The sequence below is a fragment of the Schistocerca serialis genome, chromosome 11, assembly GCF_023864345.2.
Source record: "Schistocerca serialis cubense isolate TAMUIC-IGC-003099 chromosome 11, iqSchSeri2.2, whole genome shotgun sequence".
Taxonomy (NCBI): Eukaryota; Metazoa; Arthropoda; class Insecta; order Orthoptera; family Acrididae; genus Schistocerca; species Schistocerca serialis.
The window spans coordinates 204038287-204050299 of NC_064648.1; the positions used below are offsets into that span (position 1 = coordinate 204038287).

At 44.0% G+C, this 12013-nt stretch overlaps 1 protein-coding gene across 1 annotated transcript in view; it reads left to right on the forward strand.

Moving 5' to 3' along the window:
* Nucleotides 1–12013, forward strand: part of LOC126427225 (probable cationic amino acid transporter) — a 546247-nt gene that overhangs the window by 486760 nt on the left and 47474 nt on the right. Inside the window, exon 12 of the mRNA XM_050089463.1 lies at nucleotides 5403–5664. Coding sequence (XP_049945420.1) covers nucleotides 5403–5664 — 262 coding nt within the window. The remainder of the gene's footprint in view (nucleotides 1–5402; nucleotides 5665–12013) is intronic.

The following is a 12013-nucleotide window of genomic DNA, read 5'->3' on the forward strand; positions in this document are numbered from 1 at the left end:
CATCCGACCGCCGTGTCATCCTCAGTGGAGGATGCGGATAGGAGGGGCGTGTGGTCAGCACACAGCTCTCCTGGTCTTTATGGTGGTATTCTTGATCGAAATCGCTACTGTTCGGTCGAGTAGCTCCTCAATTGGCATCACGAGTCTGAGTGCACCCCGAAAAATGGCAACAGCGCATGGCGGCCTGGATGGTCACCCATCCAAGTGCCGACCACGCCCGATAGCGCTTAACTTCGGTGATCTCACGGGAACCGGTGTATAGACTGCGACAAGGCCGTTGCCCGTAGAATTACTTTGAGACAAATGCAAATGTTTACTGCTAGAACAGTTTCCAAAACATTACACTTTAGTAATTAGTTCTGCAGTGACACTTATATAGTTCAGTTGATTTCTTATACGTATCTTAGTTCGGTGTAACTCGGAGTAATCTGTTTGCTGCTGCTGCTTCTGCTGCTGTAGTAGTCGTTGCCTCGGTCCATTTCCTCTGCTAACTGGATCAAGTTACGTGAATTCCATGAAATGATCCAGGTACCAAGTCGTTTTATAGTGGTTTATTTATGACAAGCTGCACCATTTCTTCTTAGTGGGATCCCACTCCTCATAACAGGCTACATAGTCACAATACTGTACTACAGCAATTACATTATTGCACAGACGTGCGACACAGTGGTTGCGTCTCAAAACTGTCTCCAACTGTGCATTCTTGAGTCTTGTGCTCTTCCTATTTATACGTATCTTTAACAATCAAGTCTACAAAACTACATTGCAAATGTATTAAATTAACAATTAAAAGTTTAAAATTTCTTATGAGTAACTATCCACAAAACCTTGCTTATTTTATGCTGAAACTGGCGTATACAATAGCAAAGACTTTTACATAGGATATACATCATATTACATAAAATACTGAAAAATAACAATGCTAATCTAAATTTTCTTAATGCAAAACGTTGCGAACATATAGTGGACAAGCACGACCTACTAGTAAACAAATGGAATACTAAATTTTACGAGATTTAATGTATTACGCGAAATCACTTATTATATACCACTGGAATTACGGAACTTTCTAAACAGGAATGTAAAACAAAAGGATTGTTTTATTTCACTGACGAGCTATTTCTGGTGTCGGAGAACTTTCCCCGGCCCTTTGGTCTCAACACCATAACAGTAGATTCACGTCTCATCACCGGTCATGATTCTCTTAAGGAACATATGGTTCTCATTTGAGCGATTCAAAAGCTCTTCACAGATTGCGAGGTGAAGGTCTTTCTGGTCCCGACTCGTGAACCGTGGGACGAACTTGGAGGCAACACGATGCATTCCAAGACGCTGTGTGAGGATTTCATGGCATGATCCAAGTGAAATGTTGCATTCTTCTGGAATCTCTCGGACAGTCAGTCTTGGACTGGCCCGCACAATTTCCTTGACATTCCTGACATAAGCGTTGTCGTCCTCAATGGAGGTCATCTTTAACTTCGTCAAGTTACCCTCCATTCAGAGGCTGTTGCAGGCAACGACTGTTATTTTGACCTGTAAACAATAGATTTCAGCTATCAGTCGTCCTTTTGAATTTTTTATTGGCAAATCTAGGTTTCAGCTAGAAACTAGCCATTCTCAATGCACTATCATTTATGGTCAATGCATGTAATGCCTGTTGGTCGGGCTTCATCCACAGTTCATTGGGCCCTCAGCTGTGAGTTGATCCTTGTTGTTTTAAAGAGAAAACTGTGGATGAAGCCAGACCAAAAGGCATTACATGCTTGACCAAAAATGATAGTGCATTGAGAATGGCTGGTCTCTAGCTGAAATCTATATCTGCCAATAAAAATTCCAAAGGACGACTTATAGCTGAAATCTATTATTTACAAATCATCTTTAACTTCTTTCTGGCCATTTTTAAACCGTGTGAACCATTCGTAACACCCAGTACGGCTTAAACACTCATCACCGTAGGCTTCCCCCAACATTTTCTGTAAAGGTGTTCAAATGGCTCTGAGCACTATGGGACTTAACTGCTGCGGTCATCAGTCCCCTAGAACTTAGAACTACTTAAACCTAACTAACCTAAGGACATCACTCACATCCATGCCCGAGGCAGGATTCGAACCTGCGACCGTAGCGGTCGCGCGGTTCCAGACTGTAGCGCCTAGAACCACGCGTGTAAAGGTTTTCCTGAGTTTCACGCAAAATTTAATGCAGGCGCGTTGCTCCTCAACTGTGCCGTCCCGAAATTGGCAAACTGTGCCACACAGTATCCTGCTCCATACAGCAGTGAACAATAACTAACAGACATACAACTATGGAACTTCCAGCAGTAGCACATTGAACACGGGTGTGTGCAGGGATGCCAACCACATTTTGCCCCAAGACACCATTGGCGCGAAATTACGAATGTTCCGGAATATTTTGAACAGACCACGTATGTAGGTCTCACAATGGCTGAGAGCACTCTGGTCCAGTCCTCTCGCCGAGGAAAAAAATCCCTGGCAGCACTGGGAATCGAAACAGGGTCCCCCAGCACAGTACTGAGCCACTTTGCCAGCTCAGCTATGGAGGCAGACTCTTTACTGTCACTGTTACATTAAACACGGGCGTGTGCAGGGATGCCAACCACATTTCGCCCCAACACACCATTGGCGCGAAATTACGAATGTTCCGGAATATTTGGAACAAACCACGTATGTAGGTCTCACAATGGCTGAGAGCAGTCTGGTCCACTCCTCTCGCCGAGGAAAACTCCCTGGCAGTACTGGGAATCGAACCCGGGTCCCCCAGCACTGTACTCAGCCACGTTGCCAACTCAGCTATGGAGGAGGCTCTTTACTGTTATTGTTACATTAAACACAGGCGTGTGCAGGGATGTCAACCACATTTCGCACCAACACACCATAGGCGGGAAATTACGAATGTTCCGGAATATTTTGAACAGACCACGTATGTAGGTCTCACAATGGCTGAGAGTACTCTGGTCCAATCCTCTCGCCGAGGAAAAATCACTGACAGTATCGGGAATCGAACCCGGGTCCCCCCAGCACAGCACTCAGCCACGTTGCCAACTCAGCTACGCCGTGCGGGATTAGCCGAGCGGTCCAGGGCGCTGCAGTCATGGACTGTGCGGCTGGTCCCGGCGGAGGTTCGAGTCCTCCCTCGGGCATTGGTGTGTGTGTTTGTGTTTAGGATAATTTAGGTTACGTAGTGTGTAAGGATTGGGTTGTTTGGGAGGAAGAGACCAAATAGCGAGGTCATCGGTCTCATCGGATTAAGGAAGGACGGGGAAGGAAGTCGGCCTTGCCCTTTCAAAGGAACCATCCCGGCATTTGCCTGGAGTGATTTAGGGAAATCACGAAAACCTAAATCAGGATGGCCGGACGCGGGATTGAACCGTCGTCCTCCCGAATGCGAGTCCAGTGTGCTAACCACTGCGCCACCACGCTCGGTGTAGTGTGTAAGATTAGGGACTGATGACCTTAGCAGTTAAGTCCCATAAGATTCCACACATTTTTGAACAACTCAGCTATGGAGGCAGACTCTGTACTGTTACTGTTACATTAAACACGGGCGTGTACAGGGATGCCAACCACATTTCGGCCCAATACAGCATTGGCGGGAAATTACGAATGTTCCGGAATATTTTGAACAGACCACGTATGTTGACCTCACAATGGCTGAGAACCGGGAATCGAACCTGGGTCCCCCAGCACAGTACTGAGCCACGTTGCTAACGCAGCTAAGTTGACAAATGGTTCAAATGGCTCTGAGCACTATGGGACTTAACATCTGATGTCATCAGCCCCCTAGAACTTAGAACTACTTAAACCTAACTAACCTAAGGGCATGACACACATACATGCCCGGGGCAGGATTCGAACCTGCGACCGTAGCGGTCGCGCGGTTCCAGACTGAAGCGCCTAGAAGCGCTCGTCCACACCGGCCGGCCAGCTATGTAGACAGACCCTTCACTGTAGATTAGATTAGATTAATACTAGTTCCATGGATCATGAATACGATATTTCGTAATTATGAGGAGCGAGTCGAATTTTCCAATACATGACATAATTACGTTCGCCGGCCGCGGTGGTCTCGCGGTTCTAGGCGCGCAGTCCGGAACAGTGCGACTGCTACGGTCGCAGGTTCGAATCCTGCCTCGGTCATGGATGTGTGTGATGTCCTTAGGTTAGTTAGGTTTAAGTAGTTCTAACTTCTAGGGGACTAATGACCACAGCAGTTGAGTCCCATAGTGCTCAGAGCCATTTGAACCATTTTGAATTACGTTAATTTAACAACATAATTAAGTTAATATAACAACTTTTTTATTTCTATTTTTTTAATTTTTTTATAATTTTTTTTTATTTTTTTCTTAATTTATATCTAAAAATTCCTCTACGGAGTAGAAACAGCTTTCATTCAGAAATTCTTTTAATTTCTTCTTAAATACTTGTTGGTTATCTGTCAGACTTTTGATACTATTTGGCAAGTGACCAAAGACTTTAGTGGCAGTATAATTCACCCCTTTCTGTGCCAAAGTTAGATTTAATCTTGAATAGTGAAGATCATCCTTTCTCCTAGTATTGTAGTTATGCACACTCCTATTACTTTTGAATTGGGTTTGGTTGTTAATAACAAATTTCATAAGAGAGTATATATACTGAGAAGCTACTGTGAATATCCCTAGATCCTTAAATAAATGTCTGCAGGATGATCTTGGGTGGACTCCAGCTATTATTCTGATTACACGCTTTTGTGCAATAAATACTTTATTCCTCAGTGATGAATTACCCCAAAATGTGATGCCATATGCAAGGAATGAGTGAAAATAGCCGTAGTAAGCTAATTTACTAAGATGTTTATCACCAAAATTTGCAATGACCCTTATTGCATAAGTAGCTGAACTCAAACATTTCGGCAGACCATCAATGTTCTTCCAATTTAATCTCTGATCAATGGACACACCTAAAAATTTTGAATATTCTACCTTATCTATATGCTTCTGATTAAGGTCTATATTTATTAATGGCGTCATACCATTTACTGTACGGAACTGTATGTATTGTGTCTTATCAAAATTCAGTGAGAGTCCGTTTACAAGGAACCACTTAGTAATTTTCTGAAAGATTTTATTGACAATTTCATCAGTTAATTCTTGTTTGTCAGGTGTGATTACTATATTTGTATCATCAGCAAAGAGAACCAACTTTGCCTCTTCATGAATATAGAATGGCAAGTCATTAATATATATTAAGAACAACAAAGGACCCAAGAGCGACCCTTGTGGAACCCCATTCTTGATAGTTCCCCAGTTTGAGGAATTTGCTGATCTTTGCATATTATGAGAACTGCTTACTTCAGTTGATCGGAGGGTTGAAGTACGGACGTGACTGCTTTGACTGTGGGTTGATGAGTGACGTGACGCGCCATCTTTGTGTGTTCTGCAGCTCCCCGGACAGCGACGACACGTACCCGGGCGAGGAGCCCGAGGAAGATTTGTCGATGCGGGACGACCAGTTCCTGGTGTCCGACCGCAGCGAGAACAAGTTCTACGGCTCGCTGCACGGCGCCGGCGGGGGCGGCGGGGGCGGCCTGGGGCTCGGGCTCGGCGGCGGCTCCGGCCTGGGGGCGGGCGTCTCCGCCCCCGGCCTCGGCTACATCGGACGCCGCCTCCACGTAAGTCCACGCACTCGCTGACTGTTCGCTGGCATCTCGTGCGAAGGGGAGCCGGAGTTGCCTATGCTGCCCATGTTAAAATCACCAAGTTTGAGGAACATTTATGAATAAACTGCCAAATAGAAAAATTTGAATTTTTTTTTTTTACAGGGTGAGGCAGTGAAACGGCACGATTTTGTAAAACCACCAAAGATTTATTTACAAGTAAAATCATAATAGTTGAACATGGATCTCAAGTACAAGAGTGGAAATTAAAGATTTAACTTAAAAACAATCATTTTTTAAACATGGTGTCAGTGAGATGTCGTCCTTGGTTTTGCACACATTGCCTAAGCCTGAGATGAAATTGTCCCATGACGTTTCGTAGCATCTGTACTGGAATGTTGTTAATTTCCTGTCGAATTCGCTCCTTCAGGTCTTCTTTTGTTCTTTGTGGATTTTCCTGGAAGACTTTGCACTTGAGGTAGCCCCAAAGAAAAAAGTCTGGTGCCGTCAGATCTGGTGAACGGGCAGGCCAGGGGAAATCGCCATTCCTGCTGATTAGACGTCGTGGAAATGCAAGTCTGAGCAATTCCATTGAGACATTAGCAGTATGGCTTGTTGCACCATCTTGCTGGAAGAGTGTTTCAGCATCTGGATCATGTCGATCAATTCCAGGCAGACCAAAAATGGTCAATATGTCAGCATAACGTCCAGAGGTTACCGTCACTGTGTTGCCATCTTCATCTTCAAAAAAATAGGGCCCCACGATTCCACGAGATGACATTGCGCACCAGACTGTTACTTTTTCGGAATGGAGAGGTTTTTCATGAAGTTCGTGCGGGTTATCTGAGGACCAATATCTAAAGTTTTGCTTATTTACGTACCCACTAAGATGAAAGTGGGCTTCATCACTCATCCATAAGTTATGCACTCTTTCTTCATTTCGTTCAATAACGTTAAGCATTGACTGGCAAAAGCGTATACAGTTATTGTAGTCATTAGGTTTAAGGGCTTGCACTACCTGATTTTTGTATGGATGATAGTGAAGGTCACTCTTCAAAATCCGTCTTGCTGATCGATTGCCGAGACCAAGTTCTGCACTGTGCCGTCTCGCGGATTTTCGTGGACTTCGTCCCAACGCTTCGCGCACACGATTAATGTCCTCGGGTGTCCGGATTGTTTTTGTGCTGCCGCCTCTTTTCTTTGTTGTGCTAGCAGTAGCTTCAAAGGTTTTAACCCAAAGGAGAACGGCTTTCCTTGATGGCACGGGAGCCCGTGGCGGCAGGTTGAATTCACGACGAAAGGCGCGTTGAGCACCAACCACACTATCCGCGTTTTTGTAATATGCCTTTACGGCATATGCACGTTGCGCACTCGAGCAACGCTCCATGGCTACTGAAACTTCCACCACTCTAGACGCCCAAGGTCACTTCCCCCACTCTCGCAACCCCCCTCCGCGCCCGACAACCACTATCGAAATCGTGCCATTTCACTGCCTCACCCTGTACATATAGAGTGGTTTACTATTGCAGTTATGACAGAGGGATTTTGGAGTATCTTTTCTAGTTTCCTTCCAATTATTTTTTTTTTATTAATGACCCAATTTTTTTTTACAAATAATTGCTTTATAATTAAACTGAAATGAAACTACTGAACATATTGCCAAATGGCTGTGTTACAATGTAGTGGGTTATTACAAATGATTGAAGCGATTTCACAGCTCTACAATAACTTTATTATTTGAGATATTTTCACAATGCTTTGCACACACATACAAAAACTCAAAAAGTTTTTTTGGGCGTTTACAAATGTTCGATATGTGCCCCTTTAGTGATTCGGCAGACATCAAGCCGATAATCAAGTTCCTCCCACACTCGGCGCAGCATGTCCCCATCAATGAGTTCGAAAGCATCGTTGATGCAAGCTCGCAGTTCTGGCACATTTCTAGTAGAGGAGGTTTAAACACTGAATCTTTCACATAACCCCACAGAAAGAAATCAATGGGGTTAAGTCGGGAGAGCATGGAGGCCATGACATGAATTGCTGATCATGATCTCCACCACGACCGATCAATGGGTTTTCCAATCTCTTGTTTAAGAAATGCCGAACATCATCATGATGGAAATGCAGTGGAGCACCATCCTGTTGAAAGATGAAGTCGGCGCTGTCGGTTTCCAGTTGTGGCATGAGCCAATTTTCCAGCATGTCCAGATACACGTGTTCTGTAACCGTTTCTTCGCTCACTGCAGGTCGACCCGTTGATTTCCCCTTACAGAGGCATCCAGAAGCTTTAAACTGCGCATACCATCGCCGAATGGAGTTAGCAGTTGGTGGATCTTTGTTGAACTTCGTCCTGAAGTGTCGTTGCACTGTTATGACTGACTGATATGAGTGCGTTTCAAGCACGACATACGCTTTCTCGGCTCCTGTCGCCATTTTGTCCCACTGCAGTCTCGAGCGCTCTGGCGGCAGAAACCTGAAGTGCGGCTTCAGCCAAACAACACTTTATGAGTTTTTCTACGTATCTGTAGTGTGTCGTGACCATATGTCAATGAATGGAGCTACAGTGAATTTATGAAATCGCTTCAATCATTTGTAATAGCCCTGTAAGTTTGACCACTAGGAGTGCTGTATAAAAATTTCATCTCTCTAGCTTGAGTGGATTTTGAGAAAATGTTCCTTATGTTCGAAAAATTCTAATTTACGGGAAATGGCTATCAAAGTTTCTCAATACATTCCTGCACTATAGGATGGATTATCAGGGTCTTCTTCTTTATCCTCCAAAAGCTTCCTCTTCTGTCTTCTTTTCTGGCCTGTTGTTCCATCATGCTTCATATGCCTTTCTCTTCTTTCTGCTCCTCTTATCCTTTCTCTGTCAATATTTCTTAGTGCTCGTACAGTGTTCACCCCAGCTGTAAATCCTAATGCCTTTAGAACTTCACACTTCACACTGTTTCCTTGGTTGTAGGTTGCTATTGCATTATAAATGCCAAAGTGCAGTGTTTTTATGCTTACAAACACCCTTTTAGGAATCACTTTCCAAGTCAAACTGTTTACGCTCTCATTAGGATTCTGCGTCTTCCCGTGTAGACATTTGTGTAACAATTCTGGCTGTGCTAAGTCATGAAAAATTGGTTTTATTGTTCCCTCCTGATTCTTGTACATACTGCATATTACCCGCTTTACACAAGAAGTATAATACTAGCAACAACAGGCGCAACACTGAACTAATTCGAAACGGTAAACAGCAAAGAGACGATGTTCCGCGCTCTTATTCATTGTACTGTCCGCCCCCGGTAGCTGAGTCGTCAGCGTGACAGACTGTCAATCCTAAGGGCCCGGGTTCGATTCCCGGCTGGGTCGGAGATTTTCTCCGCTCAGGGAGTGGGTGTTGTGTTGTCCTAATCATCATCATTTCATCCCCATCGACGCGCAGGTCGCCGAAGAGGCATCAAATCGAAAGACCTGCACCAGGCGAACGGTCTACTCGACGGGAGGCCCTAGCCACACGACATTTCATTTCATTCATTGTACTACCGCAGCTCGGTATTAGTATTATTTTTCTTTTCCCTACGTTCTTCCTCTTCTTATATACACGGTTACTAAAACGTGGCATCGTAACCAGAACAAAAGTGTACGACAATATTAAATGGAGCAAGATGTTCGAAATTCTGAGGAAAATAGGAGTAAGCTGTAAGGAAATACGGGTAATATTTGTCACAGAAAACAACGTAGCCAACCCTTGCACACTCGCTGTATGCGTAACATAAAGGCGCTGTATGCGTAACAGGCCGAGAAAATCCACAGCAGTTCGCCAGGAAGTCACGAGAGGATGTTAGATGCATTCAGCGGCCGCCCATTTCCTCTGCAGGCGTGGGGGAAAATGGTAATAACTCCACTTCTAGGGCGAGTAGAACAATAATTCAAAGTTTACATTAAAGAGGAATGTTCCAACTAATTTTCGGTAGCAAAAAAAAAAAAAAAAAAAAAAAAAAAATCGTAATTTTTTGGATTTGAGCACCTCCGGCTCCCCTTAAAAGTTTTCACACCAACAGCGAAAGAAAAATGTCAAGTTTGTTCGCGTGGCCATCCTCCGCAGCAAGCGCAGAAATACTTGTTTTGTGGATGAAACCGCCTTTTCTTGCTGCAACTTAATTTCTTTTTCCTAGACGCCTTTCGCCTTTTGCTTGCTCTAACAAGGGAACCTCCCCATCGCACCCCCCCCCCCCCCCCTCAGATTTAGTTATAAGTTGGCACAGTGGATAGGCCTTGAAAAACTGAACACAGATCGATCGAAAAACAGGAAGAAGTTGTGTGGAAGTATGAAAAAAATAAGCAAAATATACAAACTAAGTAGTCCATGCGCAAGATAGGCAACATCAAGGATAATGTGAGCTCAGGAGCGCTGTGGTCCCGTGGTTAGCATGAGCAGCTGCGAGAGGCGAGGTCCTCGGTTCAAGTTTTCCCTCCTGTGAAAATTTTAATTTTTTTATTTTCAGACAATTACCAAAGTTCACGCACTCACACAAAACCAACTTCGCTTTCCAAAATTCCAGGACATGTTCAGATTTGCTTGGACATATGCAGGATTTGACGCTCTATACAGGGAAAAATTTGAAAACGTTAAAAACATATGTTTTGACAGAGCACAGGGAAAACTGTGTGACTGTGAAACTGTTGCATTCATTTGTTACAGTTTATGTGACAAACTCCTATATTTTCATCACTTTTTTGGGAGTAATTATCAGATCCACAAAAAACCAAAATCGGGCAAGATAGAAGAATCTTTTTACCCATTCACCAAGTGTACAAGTTAGGTGGGTCGACAACATATTCCTGTCATGTGACGCACATGCCGTCACCAGTGTCGTATAGAATATATCAGACGAGTTTTCCTGTGGAGGAATCGGTCGACCTATGACCTTGCGATCAAACGTTTTCGGTCCCAATTGGAGAGGCACGTCCTTTCGTCTACTAATCGCACGGTTTTGCGGTGCGGTCGCAAAACACAGACACTAAACTTATTACAGTGAACAGAGACGTCAATGAACGAACGGACAGATCATAACTGCGAAAGTAGAGAAAGTAAACTTCTCACCCGAGGGAAGTCTTGAACCAATGACCTCTCGTTCCGCAGCTGCTCACGCTAACCACGGGACCACGGCGCTCTTGCGCTCACACTATCCTTGATGTTGCCTATCTTGCACATGGACTACTCACATTGTATATTTTGCTTATTATTTCATAGTTCCACACAACTTCTTCCTGTTTTCTCGATCGATCTGTGTTCAGTTTTTCAAGGCCTGTCCACTGTGCCAGCTTATAACTAAATCTGAGGAGGGTGCGATGGGGAGGTCCCCTTGTAAGGTATCTTCAGTGGGACCTATAACGATACACTTTCGTTATTTTTGGATTATCAAACAGTCAACTTCACGAAACTTCTTGGCAGATTAAAACTGTGTGCCACACCGAGACTCAAACTCGGGACCTTTGCGTTTCGCTGGTCGATTGAGCTACCCACGAACGACTCACGGGGCGCTAGAGCCGGCACGATATCTCAGCGTGTTCGGTCAGAGGGTTCGCTGTCCTCTGTAATAAAAAAAACTGAGTTAATGGATCAACAACGAACTTAAAAGCGTGTTTTACGACGTCCCCACCGATGAGATGCAGCGACCGAAAACGAACAAAATAAAATCAAAAATAAAGTCGGTAGAGCACTTGCCCTGTGATCGACTCTCGGTCTGGCACAAATTTTTAATCTTCCAGGAAGTTTCATATCAGCGTACACACTGCTGCAGAGTGAAAATCTCATTCCAGTTCACGTCATGTTACAGTTTCCCAGATGAGAGTAAACGCAGATCACAGCAAACTGTACTTAATTACATAAAGAAACGCAATGAAAACTGTTTGATAAGCCGCCTGGTAGAATTTTGCACAGAGCACAACATAATCATAACTAACACTTGGTTTAAGCATCATGAAAGAAGGTTGTATACATGGAAGAACCCTGGAGATACTAAAAGGTATCAGATAGATTATATAATGGTAAGACAGAGATTTAGGAAGCAGGTTTTAAATTGTAAGACATTTCCAGGGGCAGATGTGGACTCTGACCACAATCTATTGGTTATGACCTGTAGATTAAAACTGAAGAAACTGCAAAAAGGTGGGAATTTAAGGAGATGGGACCTGGATAAACTAAAAGAACCAGAGGTTGTACAGAGATTCAGGGAGAGCATAAGGGAGCAATTGACAGGAATGGGGGAAATAAATACAGTAGAAGAAGAATGGGAGCTTTGAGGGATGAAGTAGTGAAGGCAGCAGAGGATCAAGTAGGTAAAAAGACGAGGGCTAGTAGAAATCCTTG